Here is a 27311-nt window from a genome sequence, read left to right as displayed (position 1 = left end):
CGCACGCACGCACGCACGCACGCACAAACCATGCCGCATGAACATAATAGTTTCTTGATCATATAATTATGTTTTATTTATATCAATAAATATAATGCAGCTAAGGCGAAAATGGGAGAAAAAGAGTGGTATTTCTTCAGCCTCAGGGACAGGAAATACCCAACGGGGGTGAGGACGAATCGAGCCACCAACACTGGATATTGGAAAACCACCGGAAAAGATAAAGAGATATACAACAGCAACACCGCTGAGCAAGTTGGAATGAAGAAAACATTGGTGTTTTACAAAGGAAGAGCTCCCAGAGGAGAAAAATCCAATTGGGTTATGCACGAATATCGCATTCATTCTAAATCTGCCTATAGAACCAGCAAGGTATATACTTACACAGTGCACTTAGCTTATGTCTGATATATATTGAAAATTAAATGTTTGATTATTATTATATTGTTGCTTTCCTTAATTATAATATATGCTTTTTTTAACTTTTGTAAATTGAATGAAAATCCTTTCTGCCAACATCTTATATGTGCTTGCTAAATTATTAAAAAAATGGGTCAAGAAGCTTGTAATAAGTTTGAGTAAATTCATCTTTGTTAGTGGCAATATTTTGATTTTACACCATGTTAACTTTTTTTTTATATTTTTTTAATTTTATACTTATGTTTAAGTATTATGTATATAATTTAACATTTTTTGACATTATTTTAGAGTTTTAGATGAATGGACAAACTAGCACAGACTCTCATTTTCTAACATAGGGATACAATTCAATTTGATTTTTCCAGCAGGATGAGTGGGTGGTTTGCAGAGTGTTTCAAAAGAGTATAGGTGGGAAAAAGTACACTTCAAACCAGCCAAGGGGGGTCAACCCTTTCACCTACAATCTTGATCAAATACCTCAAAATCCCAATATTATTCACCACACACAGATCATGCACCCTGAAAACTTCCAGTTTTCCTCAAGAAACTACATGACTCCGGCAGAACTACAAGAAGTTCTCATGCGGGCCGGCGGTGTCGGTGGCAGTGGCTCTGGCTCAAGTAACAACATGATCAACATGCCAATAATCGCGCCACAGATGAATTATGGCGGCGGCGGTTGTTTCACTATATCAGGCCTGAACTTGAATCTTGGTGGGGGACCTGCCTCGGCACAGCCACCGTTGAGGCCAATGCCGCAACCTATGCTGCCGGGGATGAATAATCAGGATTTGGGTTCATCTCTGATGAATGAGGGGTATGGAGGAGAAAACAGATTTATGGGTATGGAGAATTGTGGTGATTTAGAGAACTACTGGTCTGGTTACTGATGCCAGGACCAAAAGGAGAGAATTTCAAGTTGGCTTGTGAAATTGGAGACAAATATATTTAAAAAAAAATTGCTTAGAAGGCAGTAATTTGGAAGAGTTTTTAGTGTTGTTTGTTTTGACTTGTTTGCATGTTGTTGGAGATTAAACCCTAGCTAGCTAGCTAGTTTTTTCCAAGTGTTTGGCAAGAATATATATGAAGTACTGTTCGAAAGGATCATTTCACTACATTTTTCTTGCTATTGTTAGAATGATCTCAAGTACTCCATGCATGTAGACGCGTGCTTGCGTTGCTTCTTCACATTTTACCGTATAATATTAAAACTCAAAATATGCAAACTTTCGGGACGAATCTGATTGATTATAATTAATAAATATTAGGCGTATATATGTGCATGCTGCAGGGAGAACATAAGAAAATCTATATCTCTACTAGTTCTCATCTCATTTTGAGTGAAGCGTGCACGCACGCGTATAAATAATTTCTCAACATCTTTTAGCCCATATTTAATAAATATATGCAAGATAAGGCAAAAGGGGGAGAAAAGATTGGCGTGTGTCTTCAGCCTCTGGGACAGAAAAAAGCCAGACGGCGGTGAGGATAAATCGAGCCACCAACACCGGATACTGGAAAATCACATGGGGATAATAGTCAGAATGGTCATGTAATTTTATCCATTATATTTTATATTTATATTTTAGTTTTATAAGTATTAATTTTGGATTTTGATCCTGTAAGTTATGTTATGTTTTAGTTTTTAGTTTCTTTTCGTTGAGTGCTGCGTGACATTGAATACGTTTGCATTTCTCAGTGCCATATCAGTATTTTTCGACGTCACTTCAGCAATCCATGAAAAAAGATTAAAAATCAGAACATAATATAATTTACATGACCAAAACCCAAAATTTAATATTTACAAAACAAAAGCATTGGTGTTTTACAATTACAAGCTCCTACATGAGAGAAATCCAATTGGGATATGCGAATATCGTAGGCACTCTATATGTGAAACCTATATATTAGTGAAAAATATTTAATATGAACTACTCGAATATANCTAATTGTGTTTTTCGAGGAGTCGGGGTTTGAGACCCACCCCGACTCCTCTTTTTATTTTTTTTTCCGACAACTTCTTACAATTGATTAGTGTTGATTTTTCTTTGTCATTTTGTATGACAAATGTATCTGATAAAGCCAAATTGAACACCCGTGATGGCCAAATTGAACACCCGTGAATCTATACTGAATTCAACTTGCAATATCAGTGATGCTCGAACATGTAATTGCTTGCTTTTATCATTCCTTTCCCTCATGTTCTTCTTCTAAGTTGCATGTAAGTTTTTTCTTCTTTTCTATCTTTTTTTTTCTTATTTCAATCTATTTTTCCTCTTCAACACCAATTTTTTTTATTCTTTTCTTTGTGTTTATGATGAACTAACAAGAAGCTTAAATTTTTTTTCTTTTGCAGGTATAAATTTTTTTGAAAAATCAATAATTTGGAGTTCCTCGTCAACAAAGTAAGTGATTTTTTTATTAAACAACAATTGTTAATTTTTTAATTAAATTTATCATGACTTTGTTATGTTTAGTGTTATATCATTCGTACTTTGTAAATAATACAATTTAAGATGTTAAAATTTTTTAATGGTNGTGAGGGAGAGTGGATTTACTGTTCAATGCGTCCTGAATGTTAGCCCTGGTGCGGTGAGCCCGCAGATGGTGAAGTTTGCGACTGGTTTGAGCCGAGAGTCGATAGTGGATATTGAAGGTGTTGTATCTGTTCCCGCCCAGTCAATCACTGGTGCCACTCAGCAGGTGTTCGCTTGCTTTCTTGTGTGCTTTTATTCGGTCTCTGTCTCTCTGGGTTTGTGGGTTTTTTATAATGCTTGATGCCGTCGATTTGAATCCTGGAATCTGAATTCTGGAAATTTTCTTGCTATGGATTTCGTATTTCTTTGTGCATATTGGTAACTTGGTCATTCTGGATTTGTTGCGAGTCTATCCCCGTGTGTATTCAGTTATAATTTGTAGGAAAAGGTACTATAGTAAGCTATTTCATTTTTATAAAAATTGGGTTGAATTATTTGACTACTATAGGTGGAAATTCAAGTGAAGAAGCTTTATTGCGTCAACAAGGCTGTACCCACACTACCTATTAATCTTGAGGATGCAGCAAGAAGTGAGGTTGACATAGAAAAGGCTTTGCAGGTATTCTTGCTGTTGTTCTTAGTTTTACTTATCTAAGATGGTATTGATGCTTTTAATTTTGCTGCCTCTTTTTATAAATACACTTGAGTATCTCTTCTAAATGCAGGCAGGTGAACAGCTTGTTCGAGTTAATCAAGATACTCGTTTGAATTTCAGAGTTCTTGACATGCGCACACCGGCAAATCAAGGAATTTTCCGTATCCAATGTCAAGTTGAAAATGTATGTCTCGTTCTATTTGATTTTGTGTTTGGTTTTCCTGATTTTAGCAGTTTTTTGCTGGACTTTGTTGCTGGGTCCGTAGAAATAAAAGCTACTTGGTCCTTTGAGTCCAGTTTTTTTTGTTGATATTCTGTTTGTAAGGTTGCAACTACTATATTTCAGTGAACCGTTCCAATTTGTTTCCAGTTGTGTATATTCAGATTATCTGTTCTGTTCTTGTTCCTTTTTGTATGATCTATTATATAAGCTTGTTGTGGTATGTCTAGATGGTCATTTGAATCTCGGCGAAGCATTTGTTTTACATTTTTATCATTATTTCTATTTTTTGTTGACAATTGATGCATGATTGCTAAATGAACACCACAATCCTATTGCTAAAATCTGCATACTGACGAATAATGTTGTTCCATGAGTTTGTGCAGATATTTAGACAGTTCCTGTTGTCTGAAGGTTTTGTTGGGATCCACACACCAAAGTTGATTGCAGGTTCCAGTGAAGGTGGTTCGGCTGTTTTTAGATTGGATTACAAAGGAACACCTGCGTGTTTGGCACAATCACCCCAGCTTCATAAACAAATGTCCATTTGTGGTGATTTTGGCCGAGTGTTTGAGATCGGTCCAGTATTCAGAGCAGAGGACTCTTTTACACACAGACATTTGTGTGAATTTACAGGTCTTGATGTTGAAATGGAAATTAAGGAGCACTATTCGGAAGTATGGATTGTATTGTACTGCCTTATAGAGTGTTAAAACTTTTTGAATGTGGCTTTGTTGATGATGGCCTGAGTTTTTTCTGCAGGTAATGGATATTGTTGATCGTTTATTTGTGGCCATGTTTGATTGTTTGAATGAGAGTTGTTCAAAGGAGCTCGAAGCCATTAATAAACAATACCCTTTTGAGAAGCTGAAGGTACACTATATTGATTATATGCTGTTGTAATATTGTTTGATCCCAACTATCTTATCATGTTATGACATGGTGAACAATAATTTTGTAGGAATAGAATAGTTGCTACGCCGAAACAATGATTAAGATATTTATTTCTCTTCTGACAAGTATATTTCCCAAGTTTTGTGTTAATAGTTTTTGTTATATTTGATTGAACATGCAGTACTTGCGAAATACTTTACGTCTCACCTTTGAAGAGGGGATCACAATGCTGAAGGTAAGAGAAGAAAAAGATCATTTATCTTGTTCCACGTGCCCGCGTTTGTGGTCTTGTTATTAATGAAAGGTAATTGGTAGCAGGTAAGCATTAAGTCAAATGTTTTTTGAGAAAATAGTTTTCTAAGTTTTAGTTTCTTGGGCACCTAATACGGATTGCAATTTTATGGTTGAAACGTCTTGAAATTTTTCCTTCTCTTGATGACGTCAAATCTTAAATATCATGCTGGAATAACTGTTGAATTTTGTTGCTAGCAAATCGTTGCCATTATTTATTCATAGCAAAAGAACTGTACCAAGCAAGAACTTGTGTGTTTGGTCACAACTCACATGGGTTTTGATATTTTTTTCACTAATGCTGATGTTGTGCATTATATTCTTAATTTTGGAATACCATTTATGTTGATAGTACCAACACATGCTTGCGCAAATGTACAGTTTTACTGTTGTCATGTTCTTCTGGTTTCTGTTCTATGCTGGCTACAGCTTTTGTAAACTTTGCCTCTCATTTTACGGAATTTGAATTAATTAGGAAGCATGTTCATATAATTTTCATGTGTTTTCGCTTCTGCAGGAGGCTGGGGTTGAAATTGATCCTCTTGGTGATCTTAACACAGAATCAGAGAGGAAACTTGGCCAGCTTGTTCTGGAGAAGTATGCTGATTTTTGCTTGTTTTTCTCTTCATTTTACTTCTTCATTCTGATTTGACCATACTGAACATGCTGCTGATAGATAACCATTCATGAAAGAGGAAAATTCTACAGATACCATAATCATGGCAGGCTGTGAAACAATTTTGTTTTTATTTCATAGTGCATGCAGATCTTCTTTGACCATTTCTTCCTCGTTTCATTTGTGTTCACTCTTCTGACTGTAGGTATGGCACTGAGTTCTACATACTTCACCGTTATCCTCTTGCTGTTCGACCATTCTATACAATGCCATGTTATGATAATCAGAGTTATAGTAACTCATTCGATGTTTTCATTCGAGGTAAATCTAGTTCCAATTCGAGTACTTTAGTGAAAGGAAATATTATCAAAACTGCTAAACGAATGAAATGCTGAAAATACTACTGATAAATTTGTCAATTGCTTCAAAAATTAAATTTCAGCATTTATTAACTTTGCTCCATGACATTTGGTTTAAAAGAAGTTGCCATAAATGTTGAAGTCGCCGATAGGAGCACAATATCATGTCAACCCCTCGGGAAAAGCTATTCATTTTCCACCCTATTTTCTAGGTTCTTCGATGTTGAGATGTATTCTCTTTCCAACTGTCTTCATTCTCATTTTATCTCTCAGGCGAAGAAATAATATCAGGAGCTCAGCGTGTCCACGTGCCTGAGTATTTGTTGGAACGTGCACAAGCATGTGGAATTGATGTCAAGACGATATCAACATATATCGACTCCTTCAGGTGCTGAAAAAAACCCGAAGTTATATGCTATGGGTGGAATAAGCTAATGGGTAGAATAAAGCTAATTATGAGTCCAAGTCATGTTGGCTGTGTGCGGGGTAGGGCTTTCTTGTGGGGGAAAGTTTACAATTTTAGGAAAAGCACATATAAAATTTGAAATGTTTTTATATGAGATTGGATCCACCTCTATAGGCGAGTCTTATTTATTTATTTTTTTAAAAATAAAATTGATGTTTTTCATTATGTCACATTCATCATAGGTATGGAGCACCACCTCATGGTGGATTTGGAGTCGGTTTGGAGCGTGTGGTGATGCTGTTCTGTGCACTTAACAACATCCGAAAGACGTCACTTTTCCCTCGCGACCCTCAAAGGATCGCTCCATGATTCTTCGATGTTTTTCGCTTAGTTTCTGGTTCATCTTCGATGTTTCCTCGTTTTCCCATTGCTTCTACACTTGTGGAAATCAACATTGTCTTCACATATTAATATAACTACAGAACTTGACGTTTCATCATAAAGAAAGAGGTTATTTTGACAATTGGCAACTTGGATAATTTGTATGGCATTGCCTGCGTTTATTATTCTGAATCAATTGAAAAACAGGATTCAATGTTGAAGATGATTAGTGAGGCTGATATTAAGAAAATGGAGTGGCCAATCGTGAAAAGACACAAATGCCCTCCTTATTAATACAATATATATGTGTGTGTGTGTGTGTGTGTAAATTTCTAACAAATACAACATACATTATATCACTTCAAGAATAAAATATAACTCTCATATTAGTTTTAATCCATCGTTTTTCAATCGTGAAAAGAAACAAATGCCCTCCTTATTAATACAATATATATATATGTGTGTGTGTGTGTGTGTGTGTAAATTTCTAACAAATACAACATACATTGATTGTAGTAATTTGTATCATTTCAAGAATAAAATGTAACTCTCATATTAGTTTTAATCCATCTTTATGTTACAATTAAATGTTTTATCTTTTTACTTTTCTCTCTACATGTTTTTCTAATGATTTTATTATAATTTTATAATTATATTTTTAATGAAATTTTTAATTAAATAATATATTATAGTTACACGAAAAGATATATGAAAAAATAACTATATGTGCAATAATAGAATAATATGATAATAATTCTAAATAATATTATAATATGAAGTTTAATACTAATATATTTTTTGTGATTTTTAAAAAAAAATTGAAAATAAATAGTTTAATAAATTTTTAGAAAAATTTATATAAACAATTATGAAAATATCTCATAAAATATAAATATCTTAGAAAATTCAAAAACTTTAGTTATATTAAAAAAATTAAATATTTTAGCAGCTCTTTACAAAAAATTATACATATGACAAATATACNAACGTCTTGCACCCTTCAACACACCATTCAAACACTCGGACATATTTGTCGTCATCACACCACAACACCATCCACCATCATGGGCCATCGTCCACTTCTCACGTGAAATCCCACACAAATATCGATACGCATTCGGGTTAAGGTTTTTAATTGCATCCATTGTGGCATCAAACTTACGTATCTGATGTTGAGTGCCCGCTCGCCAACAAAGATCTTTCAAATGAACATTCTTAAACTGATTGTTGAAGTTTGAGTATACATGGCGCAAACAAAAACGATGTACTCCACGAGGAGGTTTGAAATCTGGTACATCATCCACGGCGCTTACAATAGCCCGATGCCTATCAGAGATAAGACATATACCTCTAGCCCCACGAATGACATGTTTGCTTAGATTATCAAGAAACCATTTCCATGAGTCGTACGTCTCTTCATCAACAATCGAAAAAGCCAATGGCAACACCTGATTGTTTGCATCCAATCCCACTGCTATCAACATTTTGTGCTTGTACTTGGTATATAAGTGGGTTCCGTCAATGCTAATAACCGTACGACAATGTTCAAACCCATCTATGCACGGTCTGAATGCCCAAAACACATAGTTCAAAATCTTCACTGTTGGGTTATACGTATCAATATGGTTCCACTCAACGATAGAGCCTGGATTGTGCTTCACGAGGGCGCCCATATATCTCGGTAGTCGTCGAACAGAACTTTCCCATGTTCCATAAACATTCTCAACAGATCGCCTCAAGCTATGCCATGCCTTGTGATACGAAATATTGTACCCAAATTTGTCCTTAATCAGTTGCATTACATATTTGATTTCGTATGAAGGGTCACAACGAACTATACCCACAAGAGTGTTTGCCACCATGTTNCAATTTAAAATTTTTATCTTGTGTAAACTGAATAAATCAAGGAAGGAGAATCAGTTCGGGCTTGTATCATTCCAGTTATGGGAAGAACTGAACTGATATCAGCTGAATTGATTAAATCAGTTTTAAAACAATAGTTGAACAGTTAAAGACACATGATATGTTTATGGATGTTCGGAGATTTCAACTGCTCCTACATTACCTTTTCTACCACCTTGGGTATGATTCACTAAAAGACTTGATTTATACAATACTTTGTACAATCCCACTCAATTTAGGACTTACATTACTGCCTAACTGAACTCCTAGCACTCAACTAGACTGAGGGCAGCACCTCTCAGCCAGCACTTGTTTAACTTCTTTGTGCGAAAAGTACATACATAAGTTTATCGTTTTTGTGCAAGACTCACTCACTAAACAATAAGCTCAATTCTCTGTAGATATGAGTGATTGTGTGTGAATGTATGAGAACTGATTTAATCAATATGACACGAAGGTGTTCTCACACAACTGGGCTAATTGCTTCTTGTAAGCCGATATAAAATGCGTGTGCCCTCTGTTTTTTTTCACAAACTAGTATTTTGTTGTAGTTCCGCGTCTTATTTAATGGTCTTCATTTGGTATTTATAAATGCTTAGCTGACCGCACATGAAAACTCAATAATAATGTCTGTTGCGTGCTTCTTTAGGATATGTCTTTTCATTCTGACAATTGTTCAGGAAACTTTCCTCTCTTTAGATCTATTGCAACATCCATTATTATACCTTCTTCTGTGAAGTAGCTTATAGCTTGTACCTTGTATCTTTGTGCTTAGCTGGATTCCATTTGATAGTCTTTTCGTGGCATGCGACCTAATTAGTTACAATTGATGCTCTGAACTGGTTTGGTGAAATCAATTTGGACTGATTTCACTGTATCAATTGTACTGGTCAGTTGGGCTCTTCTTCATTTGGTCAGGCTTTTGAAGGTATTTTGTTGATTCATCTATCAGCTGAATAATCAGTTGAACTGATTTATGCTATATCAGTTAGACTGGTTCAGTTTGAGCAATCAGTTGACACTTTCAGTTTGCGTCGCTATTAGTTTTGGCACAGTAACTGATCAACTCGAAGCTTGATCAGTTTCATCTTTCTGCGCTCTTAGGTAAATTGTTATAAACACAATAAAAATTTTTGTTAACATCAAAATTAAGATTACGAACGTGAATGTTCTAACAATCTCCTCTTTTTGATGATAACAAGATAGTAATAGTTAAAGTATTAAGTAAAAATTTAAAAATTTTAAGGATTAATTTAAAGAAATTTCAGTTTGAGAAATAAAGAAAAAGCTTCCCCTCATAAACTGAATTGGAAAAATTTTTTAAATTTTTTTAAGAATGTTATAGTTCGAGGGATAAAATATTGGAACGCTTTTTAAAACTCCCCTTAAAAACTGAATTAAAAATTCTCTTTTAAGATAAATTTTATCAACTATGACATTCAAACAGTTTAGGCAACGAAATTGAAATAGCAGTTTAGTACATTCAAACCAACTGGATAAACATAATGTTTATTGAATCAANTCACTCATTTTCTTTAAACAATATTACACACTACATATAAATAATACAATATCAACAATAAGAAAATCATGTAGAAAATAATAAGCATTTATAAAAGCTTCACTTATAGATCATAGGAGAAAAAAATGCTTCATCTAACTTGTTCGGATTTTTTTACAGAGCACCAAAATTTATTTTAAATAAAGAGATAAATTAGTACATGTAAATAAAATTGAAACAAAATGTTGAAGAAAAAATACCTTTATATATAACCAACATTCGGCTATAAAATACACTACCACATCATCGCCGAATGCATCTTCATCAATGTCAATACGAATGAATTATTATTCATGTAAGTTATACATATATAGTGGGACGAATGAATTATTAGTCATGTAAGTTATACATATATGTGGGAAGAAAGCATAAAAAAACAAAAGAGGATTCAATGAATATATTTCAATCAGACATTTGTCCTGGGATTCGCGGTGGTTACTGTAGCGGTCAAAGAGTCGGGGTCTTAAACCCCGACTCCTCGAAAAACACAATTAGCAGTCGGGGTCTCAGACCCCGACTCCTCAATGAAGCGGGGTTACAAACCCCACCTTATCATATTCTTTTAAAATTTTAAAATCTGTTATATTTCTAAATTTTTTTTTTAATTTATAATATTTATTTAAAAAGACCTAAAATTTGTGCATAATTATTGGCCAATTAGATTTTTACATAGTTTTCGACATTGTCGCTTGTCTACCTAAACAGACATTTTCTGATTAATATTGGGCTTTTCCGACAAGCCCTTTGACGACCTGAATGAATCTCATATATAACCCCTAACGAAACCAGCCCATTTCACTCCACTCCAACAGAGTTCACCTTTACTTTCAAAATGGGTCCAATTAAAAAAAAGAGATTGAAAAATAAAAGATTTAAAAAATAAGGACTCTGACTTTTTTTTTAAAAAAAAAGAGTTGACTCTTGATTATTACATTAACTGTACTTAAAATCTTTAACTTAATTAATTCTCTTTTTCTTTTTCTTCTCGGTCGACACAGAATTTATTTGGAGAAAAAATATCAATCCACCCAGAAAAAATAGTCGACCAAAATTAATTTAATTTTCTTGGTCGACCAAGAAAATTTCTTGGTCGACCAACCATCTTCTTGGTCAACCAACATAATTTTGGTTGACCAAGAAGAAATTGTATGTTTTTTTTATTATTTTTATTATTAATTTTTGTCTATTCTAAGTATCTTATTCTCTTAATTTTTGTTGAATTTTGTAGGATATACCTTTGGGTCGACCCAAAAGCAAAGCAATAAGGGTCGACCAAAAAAAAAAAACAAGGTCTACTTTGTGTCGACCTGGCTAAATATGTGATTCATATGTTAAAACATGTAACATAGTTGTGAAATTGTGATTCATATGTTAAAACAACATGTAACATAATTGGTTGTGAAATTATGATTCATATGTTAAAACATGTAACATAGTTGTGAAATTGTAATTCATATATTAAAACATGTAACATAGTTGTGAAATTGTGATTCATATGTTAAAACACACATGTAACAATAGTTGTGAGATTGTGATTCATATGTTAAAACAACATGTAACATAGTTGGTTGTGAAATTGTGATTCGTATGTTAAAACATATAACATAATTGTGGCTCATATGTCAAAACACATGTAACATAGTTGTGAAATTGTGACTCATATATCATAACATGTAACATAATAATGTAACATTATAGAACATACTTGTGAAATTATGTGATTCGTATGTTAAAAAACATGCAACATTGATCAAAATTATGTAATTATCCGTCAAAATTAAATAATTATCGACCATATTTATCAAATATATGGATTAGAAAAAANGTGTTTGACCTTTAAGATATCAAATACGCTAAAATTAAATAAAAACATATATTAATTTTCAATATTTGACGGATAAAGTGTAGAATGGGTACAACAAAGATATTACTTATTATGTCAAGGTCTATAGTGCCCTTTTGTTTGGAAGCACACAAATCCAAAATGTTGTGTATACAAGGTAAATTTCAGCAGAAAACTGACCTTACTAATCGTCCAAAAGAATGAATGGTATATGACTGATTTTGGGGTAATCTTCTCCTCCAATTCTCAACCGCGATTTGAAATTAGAGGGCATGCCAAATATGGTCAGGTTTGTGATGGACGCCATGGAAATCATTCCTTCTGGAATCATCTCTAGTTTTGGACAAAATCCGATCCAGAGATTCGAAAGATTTGGCATTGCCTTTTCTTCCACTCTCCATCCCACTAAATTCCTCAATCCCTCAAGTGTGAGACTCTTGAGCTGAGGAAATCCTTTACTCCCACAAACCATTTCTGTGCCAACAAATGCGTCATAGCCTAACAGAAGAGTTCGTAGCGTGGGAAGACGTTGTAGTGTTTCCATCGGATCTTCCACAATTTCACTACCAGAAAGCTTCAAGTAACCAAGATTCTGGAGTAACTGAGGGTCCCAAGTCGGCAATCTCCTCAATTTCCCATTAATTGACAAAGAATTGAGTGGGTAATACATTAACGAATCAATGACTTGTGAACCTTGTTCGGAACTCAAATCATCCCTCACATTAATTTTTAATCTTGCCTCCCGAAGATGATCCTTGAGTTTAGTGATGTGATCAACAACCACGGAAAGGCTTTCTAAATCATGAACAATCCCATCAAAACGTTGGAGGTTGGTTAATTGGAGGAGATGGTTAGTATCAAAGAGCTTACTACTGAACCCAATCAATGTCTCCAATTCCGTTAAGCCATCGAGTCTCAGTCTCCCACCATCAATTGTCGTCGTTTCTGTCGGATTCAGAAAGAGATGCCTCAATCGTCCCATCTTTTCAATCGAACTTGGTAACGTAATCTCTCTTGCCGCTCGCAGATCCATTGATTGTAAACATGGTAGTTTGCACACAAATTCTGGCAACTCCACGACCACGCTATCTCTTATACTCAGATGCTTGAGCATCACTAGTTTTCTTACGGCACGAGGTAACTTTTCATCCTCAAATATGCAGTTTTCCAATACCAAGATTTTAAGATATCTGAGCAATGCGTTGCTGAGTAGATTTGGCCAAATGTCAGTAATATCATGATAATCATATCTCGATTTGGATAGCAATAGAAGAGATCGTAACTTTGCATTTTTAAACTGTGCAATACTACATGCGTCGTCATCGTCCAAATCGATTGCCAATCTTCGAATTTTTCCTTGAGAATCCTCAAAAAACTTTTCTTCTTTTCCCTTTGACAAACATAGATCTCTCACCAAATCATGAAGACGGCATGATTTAAATCCACCAGTAGTCATTTTCACCTGAACCATGCATTTGTTTGCAAGCTCATTTAAATAACGTTCAGCAACATCCCAAAGAGTTTCATTTCGCCCTTTATCGTCTGATGAAATCAATCCTTCTGCCATCCATATCAAATATACTTCTTCCATCTCAATATCTCCATCCTCTCGAAAACATCCTAAATACAGAAAACATAACTTTAGGTGGTAAGGCAATACATTGTAACTCAAGTTTAGAACCTGTTCTACACTTTCCTTCCCATGCTTCAGATGTGAATCCATATTCTTGAGGACCTTATTCCAGTCCCCTAAATTTTGTTGTCCTCGCAAAATTCCACCAATAACGGATACTGCTAGGGGTAGACACCCACATTTGCGTACCAATTCCCTTCCTATAGCTTCAAACTGTTTCGAGTTGGCTGTGTGCACAATCGGCAAAATAAATAAATCTCCATCTTGATTACATTAGTACAAAACAATAAACAAATAATAGGTTCGATAAATTTTTACATATAACAAATAAATTCATTTGCATTCAGCGCACCAGAGTCAACTCAAGTCGTAAGAAGTTAAGAAAACAAGAAATCAAAAATTGAAGGGTTTGCCCTGTAAAGAAAAGAAAAAGTTTGTGCTACAAAATATTGGCATATTTAAGGAAGCAATTAAATTCCAAACGTGAATCTTGAAGACTTGGAGAGTAAGAACAACACTAAACAAAGAAAAAAAATATAAGAGAGATGTATTTTGTTGGCCTTATTTTTTCGCACCTAGACTTTGGCACAATAATCACTTTTTAGTTTTGGATATTCACTTTGAGATTACTTGCTTGGATTTTATTTATTACAATTATCGATCAACCAACAGAATAACTAACCTTCGGATTGATGGATGGGAAGAGCTATCTTTCGAAGCAGATCCCAACTTTCATCTTCTGTCAAGAAATCTAGTTTGTAGACAAATTCTGTGTCTACGATCATTTGATTTCGAGTTGTGAGCAAAATTTTGGATTTCGATTCTGCAAGCGGAAATGCATTCTTTAAGATATTCCAATGATGAATTTCCCATATATCATCAAGAACCACCAGACACTTCTTCTCTTTCTGTATATCATATAGTTCTCTCACCAATTCAGCTTCCTCCATTCTCGTTATTCGTTCATTGTTTTCTCCCGGAAGAAGTTGCCTCAATATTTCCTGGAAAATAGCTTTTGCTTGAAGTTTCTGCGTAATGCAAACCCAAGCACGAGCTTCAAAACCGAGCTTGTGTTGGTAAATTTTTCTGGAAAGAGTGGTCTTCCCCAAACCACCCATCCCACATATAGAAATCACTCGAGATGACCTATCATCATTTTTCATACGCAATACAAGAAGATCTATATCATTCTTCATCCCAACAAAGTGCTCTTCAATCCCATGACCGTATGTCTGCCTTAGCAATCGTTGATCGTCATTGCATCCGAAACTTGACGAGCCCTCTCCTTTACTTATAGACTCCAATTTTTTGGTGAGTTCAGCCATGCGAGACATAACACCAGCAGTCTCCTTCCCTATCTCGTGAAGAGCGAAACACTCACCCAATATGCAAGCGAATCTTTTGAGCCTTTTTTTCAAGTTCTTGGCTCCTCTTTTTGATGCAACTTCAACAGCATATTTTTCAAGAACATCCTCAGCCCTTGTTGCCAGATCCATAAGTTCTGAAACCCAACCATGCACGATGTCAGAGTTGTATGTGTCCCGCCTCTTGTCGGCATCCTTCAAGAAACGGCGCATCGCTTGAAGCTCCCTTCCGACATCCTCAACCTGACCTTCGACACCTGATAAAAACTTCACTTCTTCGATCAATAGATCACGCAGCGTTTCCAAAGCCATTGTTGCAGCAGCATCAACCATCTTTAAATCAGTCAAGAGTTCTTGGAAGAAGAATTTTTCACAGATAAATCGTCTAAAACCAAGTAAATATTCAAAATAGAACTGAAAATTTTAGCAAACACTGATTTGGTACAAATCTCTTTCACCTCATAGTTGAAGTTTCTTTAGTCCATCCAATTATACGACCATATTCCCATGTGATTTTCCTTGCTTTTTTGCCTTTATTCACAGAATAATTAAAAGTGCACAAAATACAAGAAAAGTACCTCCAAATGTGAAATAGCAGACCGTCTTTTTCTTTGGCTTTTTTTCTTTTTGTCGTGGTGTTGGCCCGCCAAAATTATTTTATATTCATGTATTTAATATTTTAATTATTACATAAAATAAAATATAAATCAGATCATTGATCTCATATTTTAAAAGTAAAATAAACAATTTAAGAAGATCAACGAACTATCGGGCGAACCTCACATAATTTTATTATTCATTGAAATTATTAATTAATATTTCTTCAAATATAGCATAGATTCGTTTTTTTATGAACTACAACCTGTAAAGCATATTCAACTAAATGTTTACAATTCATACCTCCACTTTTCTTTTTTTTATATATATATTTTTTGATGAGGACTCATTTCTCCACTATAAAAAGCTAAAAGTTATTAAATGCCTTTAAAAAAATTAAATAACATTACATTTATTAAAACAACAAGTCACCCCGTAAAAATTTTGAAAAATCTTTCATAGTTTATAGCAACGCAATAGTATAAAAGTTTTTCGTCAAATTATTTTATGATATTTGAAATCATTTATCAATTATTTAAGAAGATAAAATAATTTTTTTTTCATTACTTGTCTAATTTGAGTTTAGTTAATTAAATTTTCAAAATTTGATTGTAATACTGTAACTTTTAATTATTAGCTATTTTGATTCAATTGTTGACACGACAGTAGACAAGCTTAAAAATTTTCAATATCATGTCAATTTTTTCGATGGCTTGTAAGAATTTTTATGTCACAGTATTTTTAGTTCAAATTCAATACTTCAGCAAATTATGATTGAAAGAAAAAAAAAATTGTATTAAAATCAAACTTTAATAACTTAAAATACAAAATAAAAAAAAGCCAANATGATGCTTGAGCTCTTGTACTATTTAAAATATTTGAGTTGCATCATTATTACCAGTTATAACTTTTAGTAAATTGGAAATCACTTTATCCTAAAATTGGTATAAGAACAAGGGTACAGTGTTCGATTCTCTTATAATTATTTAATATTTTTATTAATATTATTAGTTTTATGATTTATTTATTATTGTTATTATTTATGATAGTGTTAATAAAAAATATTGTTATTTATTTCTTAATATTATTATAAAAATAATAATAATAATTATTATTATTATATAGATTTAGATTAGTTAAACTAAAATATTATATATTGTGAACATCAGTTACTCTAAATATTGTTAATTATCAATCAATAATTAATTAAATTAAAATTATAGCGGACAATGATTTTAAAATACTTTAAAACAAACCTCATACCTATAAAAATCTCGGTATGGCCTTCNCATTTGCAGTTTCTCTCAACCAGGACATCACCCCTGGGAAAGAAATCCACATAGTGCATGGAATTAGGATCAATTTTCAACTGGGTCATCACTCCCAAGGAAAAAAGTTCATCGACTCCAACGCTATAATGAAAAAACCTTCAATTACCACTGTGCATCACATCATGTCAATATACATCAATTTTCAAGCTGCAATATCTAGTGTGGTAATTTGTGTATTATGATCAAGGTTTACAACACTTGAGATTTGTATTTTACAAAGATTAGAAAATTTATTACCCCATACCTCTTGCTTCAAAGAATATTGGGTATCAGCACTTGGTGTTNAATTATTATTATTATATAGATTTAGATTAGTTAAACTAAAATATTATATATTGTGAACATCAGTTACTCTAAATATTGTTAATTATCAATCAATAATTAATTAAATTAAAATTATAGCGGACAATGATTTTAAAATACTTTAAAACAAACCTCATACCTATAAAAATCTCGGTATGGCCTTCCCGTAAGTATGACATACCAAAAATTTAAAGTACCTATAAAAATAAAAATAACTCAAAGACGACGATGTTGTATTCATAAACATTTACATGCAAGTGTTGACTATGCACGAACCAACAATCCACAAAAACTAACTCCAATATACAACGTATTAATGATAAACATCAATTTTACGTACAAACTAATTCAATATAAACTTCTCGCGTAGAAAATTTATGCCTCAAAAGCGTTCAACGCTTGACCTACAACATATATACGATATATCCACAATTGGCAACGAGTAAGATAACCGTATTTTGAGACTTAACAGATGACCTTGACTTGAACATGACATGATGATAATCAGAACTAATGTTAAATTCCAGATCTACAACGTAAACTTGTACATAGTTGACAAATATCATACTTAATTTACCACATCAATGATTCATATTAGTTCAGGCACAATCGTCACATATGTTGCACAAAAACTGAACGCCAATAATTAAGGTAAATATCTGAAATTAAATATTCTCATCGGTACAAAATTATTTCCTAGTGAATGACACTCAGAACACCATAGACAAGAAGAGGAAGTAACCTGAATGATGGAGATACAGTTCCCAGGATGGGAAAAAACATATATTTGAAGTAACATCCCTCATTATGCAGATATCATCATCTTGATGTGAACAATGATGATAATCCAACCATAACAGTCAATACATTTAATTTTCATGGATCCCAAGGTTCTCCCAAATCAATGAATGGTATATGACTGATTTTGTGGTAANCGGTACAGTCATTGGAGCATCCCATATTCTGGTAGCCAAAAAAAGAAAACACATCTTAATCAAAGTCTACATATTATGGCCAACTGAATCCGAAGAAAATAATTTCAGAAAAGCAGCAAGTGATAGAAGAAAGAAAATAAAAGGGACTACAAGCAGCAGGACAATCACGTGCAGCAGGACAATCACGTGTAACATACAAAAATCATAAGGTTGATAAATTCCAGAGATCTGTTAACAGATGACAACTGCCGACTCAAATCACAACATCAAAAGTCTACCATAAAGTAACCATACAGATTTAGCCCCATTAACTGCTTCACTAGACTTATCCTGCATATCTTGCTCTGGTTCTTTGGAGTTCGGGAAGCTGCAATTGCCATAGAAGTAAGAGAGCTTTAACTAAATCACAAAAATAGCACACAATTTAATATAGGATTCAAGGTTTAAAACAAATAACAAGCATCCCCACATTCTACCCTCTGCTCATTTCTTCATTAATTTTTCCAATTTAAACAATAAACACCGAGAAATAGCATAATGGCTCACAGTCAAATGAATAAAATCTTTGTAATGCAGAGAGTAATACTCTCGGACGGCAGATGAAATAATACAATGCCTCCAAAGTCCTCTAATACTCAAAGAAAACCATCAGCGACATTCTCATAAAAACTGCCCAAAAATAGCGTCAAGACAGTATGAATTGGTCAGTCTGGTGATGGCTCGAGGCGGCGGAGTGGCGGCAGCCGCCGGAAAGATCAAACTGTGGCTGAAAGCGCAGCTGAAATTGGGAAAATACCTAGGTTCTTCACTAAACTCAACAACCAACCACGATAACTAGGAAAAAATAGAACCAAAACTCACCTAAATCGATCAAGAAATCGAGCAAGAAACAACCCCGAACGACAGCTTCAAGCAGCTGAAAACTCGGCTGGAAACTTCAATTCAGAGCTTAACCAAGGTCGTGAAGTTGATGGCTAGATCGCACGGTGGTCGGCCAGTCTTCCTTGGCGGTGAGAAGTGGCGGCGTCGGCTTGGGCTTGAGAGTTTGGAGGGGAAGAGGGCGACGTAGAGGGCTAGGGATTGGGTTAGGTTTTCTTTCTTTTATTCTCTTTTATTTATAAGTGTGTGTAATATGTATGTGTGTGTATATATGACCTCCAAAACTTAATATTAACTACAAATTTTTTTAAAAAACAATTCAAAGACAATGGTTTTTGTACGACGTTATCTTTTATCGTATAAAGCAATAAGAAAAGACAACGGTTTACAAAAATCGTTATTGTAGTCCTAAAAAAACAAGCTCAAAGACAACGGTTTGTTTGACCCTTGACAAAAACACATGTAGACAAAGGTTTACGAAAACTGTTGTTGTAGCCCAAAAATATCCGCTCATAGACAACGATTTTTAAAAATCGTTGTTGTAAAAACATCAAAGACAACGGTTTTTAAAAAACCGTTGTATATGAGTGGATTTTTTAGGCTACGACATTAAAAGAAAAAACACAACAGTTTTAATAAAAATCATAGTCTTTTGAGTGTTGTTGAATTCATATTTTCTTGTAGTGTTAATTCATAACAATTTTCACATTGAACTCATAAATGCTTATATTTTTTAGATGTATCGAGATCATTAGGCTATTTTCTTAGAGGTCAATCTCTGCTTTTCCTGCGGGTTGTCTAGATGTGAGCTCAATTTATTACATAGAAAAGACTTGCATGATCATTAGATTTAAAATATTTGAGTTGCAATGTTTAATATCATTAATAATTTTTCATAAAACAGCAAAAGTGATCCTACAATTGATATGTTATGATCGAAGATTAGAGTTTATATGAGGCTTAAATAAACACTTTAAGATTTTTTAAAGAACTCTAGCTGGCGTTAACAATTCTGCAGATATTTTTGTCTTTTTAGGAGACATCTTCTGAAATGTTGAGTTGGCATACAGATAGATTGACTTAATGTTTGGCCACACCAACTATAAGCCAATATGCAGCTTGAGTTTCTTATGTAGTTGGATGCAGACAGAAATACAACCTGATTATTAGTATGGCTATATGTTTATGCAGTTCAGTAGGATCTTTGATGATTATATTGTCCGGCTTAACTTCATGATGTTCAGCTAAAGACACGTGAATACAAAGACATGACAGTTGGACATATAAACAACTCGATTTTCTTTATTATCAACAAAATTAAGACATTTTCAATCTAACACTATATTAGAGCTAAATTTACGTATTCGATTTTCATGGATTGTAAAGAAATCGATTATTGTGAGATATTATTAACAATAATTGCACCTACTGGAAGATTGATATCGAAACACGATGTTTGAGTTGCTATATAGTTTAAAAGATTGCACAATCATCATCAATTATAAATTTCGGAAAAAGGAAAATTGTTTGATCCTACAAAATTGCAGCTTTTGAAAGCTTTGAATTCGTTTTGTGTGCAACAACTTAAAAGAATTGCTGGTACTAGTATGATTTTGTTAGTTTTTAGTTTTAATAAAGAATATTAAGTACATTTGACTTTTTAAAAATATTTGAAATTAATAGTTAAAATTTTTAAATAATGGTTTTTAAAATTATCTATGCTTATTATATATAAAACATGAGTGTCTTAGACTAACTATTTTTTGGTTTCTTAGTGTAAAAAAATTTTAAGTACCTAAAATACCACTCTCAAATTACAAAAATACCAATTTTTATTTAATAAAAAATATTATAAAAACATGTTTTTTTAAAATTGTAGCTTATCTTATCCTATCCAATTAAATCTGATAATTTTGTACTATTGTCTATGAAGCAATAAAGTTTGGTCGTGGCAGACAATTTAATATGGAGTCGGTTATATGTGATTTGAGTAGCGTTGCTGGGATAGCAAGAAATTAAAGCACCAAGTTTTTATGTGGATCGGAGTTCTCTGCCAAAATTGTTGGACTTTGTACTTCGGCTTATTGGGTTTTTTTATTTGAATGAAAATTGGATATCTTATAGGCTTTTTAAATGGAGGGCAAGTATAGAATGAAGAATGTTTCACGTAGAAAAATAATTTTAACATGAGTGAGCTTATATTGAGTTACATATTGTGAAGGTGTAAGAATTATTAGTCAACGGCCTGTCTCTCGCGCGCTTCCATAAGGGTGCAAATTCAGGTCCCGATTTGCACTGGAAAAGGCTTTACTTGTGTTTAAGTAACCTGGACACGTCGAATGTCGGACCGATCATGGCAAAATTGGCCCACCAAGATTCACGTGGCTTTTGCTATTTTCTTTAATTTTTATTTTCAAAAATTCATTCCAGATCTTTCTAGATGTGGCCTACCATCTGACTGACTGTTGTTGTTCCATATAACTTACTATTATAGTTCTTTTTCTTCATGTATAACGCAAAAAAAATGTTAGAAAATGCTTGTTTATCTTAACTTTGTTTAAATAAAAAAAATATATTTAGGTAAGAGGAATGGAATTAAACCTTCATCTGGATAAGTTGTGCTTGTTGAGGGAAACTAATTTAATCAAGCTGCTTTTCAATAACTAGTAAGGAACACGTGCGTTGCAAGTTAAAATCACATATTATTTGAAATCATTAAACGACCTCTATATTCGGCAATATATTAATTGAAATATGATAACGAAAAGTAAATATTCAATTCTAATTTATTTTCTTCATAAAAACTCATAAATTTGATACACGTATTGAGTTATAAACAATGACAAATTAATATATGTTTGTAAAATAATTGTAATTCAGATTAATATCATGTCACTTCATTGGAAATGAAAATTTTATCTTATTANCTCACAATGGTCAGATTTGTGATGGAAGCCATGAAAATTATTCCTTGTGGAATCATCTTCAATTTCGGACAACTAACGATTTGTAGAATCGAAAGATTTGGCATTGCCCCTTCTTCCACTCTCCATCCCTCTAAATTCTCCAAAACCCAAAGTGTAAGACTCTTGAGCTGAGGAAATCCTTTACTCCCACAAAACATTTCAGTTCCATCAAATGCATCCTGGCCCAACCAAAGACTTCGTAGCGCCGGAAGATGTTGTAGTGTTTCCATCGGATCATCCAAAATTCTACTTCTTAAAAAGTTCAAAGTATGAATATTCTGGATTATCAGAGGGTCCCAAGTCGGCCATCTCCTCAATCGCGCATCAATTTTCAAATAATTAAGTGGGCAATGTGTTAACGAATCGATGACAAGTGAACCTTCCTCGGAACTCAAATCACTCACTTCAATTTCTAATCTTGCCTCCCGAAGCTGATACTTGAGTTTAGAGATGTGTTCAACAACCACAGACAAGCTTTCTATATCATGAACATACCCACCAAAACTTCGGAGATTTGTTAATTTTCGGAGATGGTTGATATCAAAGTCTATACTACTGAACCCAATCAATGTCTCCAATTCTGTTAAGCCATCGAGTCTTAGTCTCTTCCCACCATTAATCTTCGTTATAATGACCGGATCCAAAAAGAGATGCCTCAATCGTCCCATCTTATTAATTGAATTTGGTAACGTCATATCGTCTATAGATTGCAGTTCCAGTGATTGTAAACACGGTAGTTTGCAGACAAATTCTGGCAGCTCCGAGACACGACAATATCTTATACTCAAATGCTTGAGCATCACTAGTTTTCTCAGAGCATAAGGTAACTTATTATCCTCAAATTCACACCTTTCCAATACCAAAACTTTGAGAGATCTGAGCAATTCGTTGCTGAGTAGATTTTTCCAGATTTTTGCAATATAAAGATATGTTATCTGGTTGTTTAGCAATAGAATAGATCGCAAGTTTGCATTTTTAAACCGTGCAACACTATATGCTGCATCGTCATCGATCGAATTGATTGCTAATCTTCGAATTTTTCCTTGAGAATCCTCGAAAAAATTCTCTTCTTTTCCCTTTGACAAACATAGATCTCTCACCAAATCATGAAGGCGGCACCATTTTAAATTCTTAAATGTATATTGACCACTCATCACTTTCACCTGAACCATGCATTTGCTTGCTAGCTCATTTAAATAACGTTCAGCAACATCCCAAAGAGTTTCCTTTCGCCCTTTATCGTATGATGAAATCAATCCTTCTGCCATCCATATCAAATAAACATCTTCCACATTTATATACGCATCCTCTGGAAAACATCCCAAATACAGAAAACATAACTTTAGGTAATAAGGCAATACATCGTAACTCAAGTTTAGTACATGTACCACCCTTTTATGATTGGCGTCAACACCCTTCCCATGCTTCAGGTGTGAATCTATATTCTCGAGGACTTTTTTCCAGTCCCCTAAATATCGTTGTCCTCGCAAAATTCCACCAATAACGGATACCGCTAGGGGTAGACGCCCACATTTGCGTACCAATTCCCTTCCTATGGCCTCAAAATGTTTCGAGTTGGCTGTAGATGACCATGTGTGCACATAAATAAATCAATCTCCATCTTGATGACATCAGTATATACACAACAATATACAAATAATAGGTTCCATAAAAGATTCATTGGATTGGATCTCTTGAAATTATAATTGTAATAATTTGACAACATAAAATTAATTTGACTTGATTGTCATAGATATCACCTTAATCTTGAGGTGATAATGAACTTTGATTACCAACGGGTGATATCAGATTGTTGGTCAATATTTCGGTGTAGGTTTTGGGAATTTAAGTGAAATATTCTTAATATGTAATCTTGATGTGTTTACGTTTTGATATATTTATTGAGTTAATTTTTTAAGATTAAGTTAAATTTAATGATTTAAATTATTATTTATAATTCCTAATCATGTTTTTTTAATTGCATATAGGTGAACAATGAAATCGAGTCAAAATGTTGGAAAAAGAGATAAATTCGTATGAGTTCGGCCGATGAAAAACAAATAAAAAAATGAAGAGTGAGCCGTGTAAAGAAAAAGAAAAAGCACATATCTAACGGAGATCAATATTGAAGGATTGGTAAAGCACACATCAATGATAGTATCTAATCTTTTTCTATTAATTATTAATCGATTCATGTTCTGGTGTGAGACGTTCGGTGACAAAATTAAAATAACTCAATCTAAGATTACTTGCTTGGATCTTAAATGAGCTAGAAAATTATGGATCAACCAATGGATTGAAACTAACCTTCAGATTCATGGGTGGGAAGAGCTATCTTTTGAAGCAGATCCCAGCTTTCATCCTCCGTCAAGCACTCTAGTTTGTAGACAAATTCTGTGTCTGCAATCGTTTGATTTCGAGTGGTCAGCACAATTTTGGAATTCGATTCTGCTAGTGGAAATGCGTTCTTTAAGATATCCCAATGATCAATCTCCCATATATCGTCAAGAACCACCAGACACTTCTTCACTTTCTGTATATCATATAGTTCTCTCACCAATTCATCTTCCTCCATTCTCATTACTCGTTCATTGTTTTCTCCCAGAAGAAGTTGCGCCAATATTTCCTGGAAAATAGCTTTTGTTCGAAGTTTCTGCGTAATGCAAACCCAAGCACGAGCTTCAAAACCGAACTTGTGTTGGTAAATTTTTCTGGCAAGAGTCGTCTTCCCCAAACCACCCATGCCACATATAGAAATCACTCGATATGACCTATCATCGTTTTGCATACGCGAGACGAGAAGATCTATGTCATTCTTCATCCCAACGAAGTGCTCTTCAATTCCATGACCGTATGTCTNCTTCATTATTCTCACATCAGTTTTTTAATTTCTTGTTTCATATAATATCTTGATCTTTCGTAATTTTTATAAAGATATCATTAAAATTAATTATAATATATATTTACTTACTCTACTTACATGTAAAAAAATGTTATTTGTCCATATTATTTTGAATCGATTATTTTAGTAATCAATATTTTTCACGATATCGTTAATAAAAAATGGTTAACTCAATTACAATCAGTATATTATTCTTATTCATATTTCTCTATTGTATTTATTTCTAGTTCCATGTTCATTTACCTAATTATTTTTGAGAAATTTTTTAAATTACACAATTTGATTTGGACTGATCCACGTGAATTTTATATATCCAAACAAGTCGATGTTGTGAAATCAATAGATTTAAAATCCATCAATCCAAACATAACTTAAGGGTTCGAACTCAAAAGGCAGAAGACTAAAAAGTGTTAGAACAAAACATCTGCAACAAAAATACCACATCTGAAACAATTCATTTAAGCCTTTATCGGAGTTTAATCAACGGAAAAACAAGGTATATTTTAATCTATCTCGAGGATATTACCTTCGAGGATAATAGTGCGTACAAAACCCTTCACATCTCATTAACCCAAATACAGAGGGCATAACTTCAAATCATAAGCTAACTGCTACATTCTAATAAAAGAACAACTCATTGTTCATCTACCTTGATTGAACCATACCTTACCCTTTGAGTCCATTTTAATTATTTCTATTCAATGCAAAGAATAACAATTTTTTTAATATAGAAAAGTATAATTTTATGTTTTAGACAAATTTTAGAAAAATTATAATTATAAATAAGTTTTTTATATTTTTCTATTTCTTAAGGTACAAATAAAGCAAATTTTACAACGATTCAATTAGAAAAACAATTAATATTTACTTGAAAAATTGTATTGTCCATGAAAAATATTAAAATAAATGTTATGTTTGAATATTTTTCTTAAAAACGTCTATTTTAATCATATTCTTGCATCCAAAAAAGACATGTCCCTTTCATCGTAACATATCGATATTTAAAAATTCTCTTTATTTATATTTTTATACATGCAACAATTACATACCAAAAAAAAAAAATCATAAAATAATGTAAAAAATGCAGAGAAAAAAAAAACACAGTACCCTCAATCTCGGAACTACCATGAACATTAGGGTTCACATTCAAAATTTCAATTCATGAACTTCAGCGATTAATTCTGGCAGGTATGAAGCAATTGGCTTGATTCCGACTTCATTATTTGTACTTCTTTAATATTCACATTCTTTTGAGAAACAACAAGAACAGCTAACTCAAGCACTTGAAATCATCTAAGCTCAAGAACTACAACACNACCACGCACGATGTCAGAGTTGTATCTATCCCGCCTCTTGTCGGCATCCTTCAAGAAACGGCGCATCGCTTGAANTCTATTGTCGGCATCCTTCAAGAAACGGCGCATCGCTTGAAACTCCCTTCCGACATCCTCAACCTGACCTTCGACACCTGATAAAAACTTCACTTCTTCGATCAACAGGTCACGCAGCGTTTCCAAAGCCATTGTTGCAGCAGCAATATCACCCATCTTTTAGCCAAGAATTTTATGGAAGAAGATGGTATATGGCGTCAACTAAATAAATGTTCCTGCCAATTGGACTATTAGAAATTCAAGTCAAATTAAAATAATCAGTCAATACACAACAGAACATGATCCAAAAGAATCTTTTGTATAAAATACGATAAAAGGCTAGCTGGCCCCCCATATTTCTTATTCGAAGCTACAGCATGTGAAGCATAATCAATCGGTATATCGTGTGGGTTTGGACGAAAAGTTGTAGTACCAGGAGAGTATCAGGAGAGTGAGTTTTCCAATAATTTTATTTTTTAAATAATTGTTTATTTTATTTAATAATTATATTTTATTTTTTAATAATTATATTTTTAAATTTAAATCATATATAAAAAACATTGTTACTATGTGTTTAAATTAAAATATAATTATTATTTTTTGAATTTTATTTAAATTTAAAAAAAATCAAAATCAAGTTGAGTGGTGAGTTTTCGAGTTGTTTCGGTTTGGATCGAGTTCGACTTAACAATTTTTAAACGACACCAGCGTCAACCCCACCCCTAGTTTTTGTGTTAAAACAACTACGACAGCTTCCCATGTGATAATTAATTAATGCATAGTCAACTAAATGTTCCTGTCAATTGGCCTATTATAAATTCAAATCAAATTAAAATAATAAGTCAATACTACAGAACATGATCCAAAAGAATCTTTTGTATAAAATACAAGAAAAGGCTAGCTGGCCCATATTTCTTATTTGAAGCTACAACCCGTAAAAGCATATTAAAATTATTATTTTGTAGATAAATATCAAATTAATTTTGAGAATATATATCAAATAATC

At 33.4% G+C, this 27311-nt stretch overlaps 5 protein-coding genes and 2 long non-coding RNA genes across 8 annotated transcripts in view; 2 read left to right on the top strand and 5 right to left on the bottom strand.

Moving 5' to 3' along the window:
• LOC140984442 (NAC domain-containing protein 92-like) overlaps positions 1–1539 on the top strand; it is an 8188-nt gene extending 6649 nt beyond the window's left edge. The window contains exons 2-3 of one of the 2 annotated variants that reach the window (XM_073451863.1): positions 101–372; positions 789–1539. In XM_073451863.1, coding sequence (XP_073307964.1) covers positions 101–372; positions 789–1310 — 794 coding nt within the window. In that variant the 3' untranslated portion in view covers positions 1311–1539. Of the gene's footprint in view, positions 1–100; positions 373–785 lie in introns of both variants that reach the window. The other variant, XM_073451862.1, reaches the window with a different exon arrangement.
• A 1413-nt stretch (positions 1540–2952) lies between these two features.
• Positions 2953–6868, top strand: LOC140985344 (aspartate--tRNA ligase 2, cytoplasmic-like). The gene is made up of 10 exons (XM_073453175.1): positions 2953–3123; positions 3406–3516; positions 3623–3736; positions 4159–4449; positions 4535–4645; positions 4848–4901; positions 5475–5554; positions 5779–5894; positions 6206–6320; positions 6581–6868. Exons 1-10 carry the CDS (start codon positions 2953–2955, stop codon positions 6705–6707), a joined length of 1290 nt encoding a protein of 429 aa, XP_073309276.1. The 3' UTR covers positions 6708–6868.
• An 804-nt stretch (positions 6869–7672) lies between these two features.
• On the bottom strand, positions 7673–8581 carry LOC140984628 (uncharacterized). The gene has a single exon (XM_073452180.1). The coding sequence runs from the start codon at positions 8579–8581 to the stop codon at positions 7673–7675; it is 909 nt and encodes a 302-aa protein (XP_073308281.1).
• A 3458-nt stretch (positions 8582–12039) lies between these two features.
• LOC140984567 (putative disease resistance protein At1g50180) lies at positions 12040–15572 on the bottom strand. The gene is made up of 2 exons (XM_073452087.1): positions 14341–15572; positions 12040–13885 (listed from the first exon to the last, which is right to left on the bottom strand). Exons 1-2 carry the CDS (start codon positions 15353–15355, stop codon positions 12210–12212), a joined length of 2691 nt encoding a protein of 896 aa, XP_073308188.1. The 5' UTR covers positions 15356–15572; the 3' UTR covers positions 12040–12209.
• A 1336-nt stretch (positions 15573–16908) lies between these two features.
• Positions 16909–17234, bottom strand: LOC140984569 (uncharacterized). Its single transcript, XR_012176639.1, has 2 exons — positions 17195–17234; positions 16909–17031 (listed from the first exon to the last, which is right to left on the bottom strand). It is a non-coding gene; the product is annotated as an uncharacterized lncRNA (long non-coding RNA).
• Positions 17235–18186: 952 nt separating this feature from the next.
• On the bottom strand, positions 18187–19308 carry LOC140984568 (uncharacterized). The gene is made up of 4 exons (XR_012176638.1): positions 19050–19308; positions 18735–18966; positions 18483–18555; positions 18187–18216 (listed from the first exon to the last, which is right to left on the bottom strand). It is a non-coding gene; the product is annotated as an uncharacterized lncRNA (long non-coding RNA).
• A 2682-nt stretch (positions 19309–21990) lies between these two features.
• Positions 21991–26652, bottom strand: LOC140984626 (putative disease resistance protein At1g58400). The gene is made up of 5 exons (XM_073452175.1): positions 26370–26652; positions 26243–26327; positions 25515–25543; positions 24341–24903; positions 21991–23612 (listed from the first exon to the last, which is right to left on the bottom strand). The coding sequence occupies exons 1-5, from the start codon at positions 26480–26482 to the stop codon at positions 21991–21993; spliced, it is 2412 nt and encodes an 803-aa protein (XP_073308276.1). The 5' UTR covers positions 26483–26652.
• Between the last annotated feature and the right edge of the window lie 659 nt (positions 26653–27311).

The sequence above is a fragment of the Primulina huaijiensis genome, chromosome 9 (assembly GCF_012295235.1).
Source record: "Primulina huaijiensis isolate GDHJ02 chromosome 9, ASM1229523v2, whole genome shotgun sequence".
Lineage (NCBI taxonomy): Eukaryota > Viridiplantae > Streptophyta > Magnoliopsida > Lamiales > Gesneriaceae > Primulina > Primulina huaijiensis.
Note: the sequence above shows the minus strand (reverse complement) of the source record. Positions and strands in the feature narration are given on the sequence as shown.

Coding starts and splice junctions, on each gene's coding strand:
- LOC140984567 (XM_073452087.1), bottom strand. CDS start 15,355: ATGGTTGATGCTGCTGCAACAATGGCTTTGGAAACGCTGCGTGATCTA. Junction 13,886..14,340: donor TCCCATCCATCAATCCGAAG/GTTAGTTATTCT, acceptor TTGTGCACACAG/CCAACTCGAAACAGTTTGAA.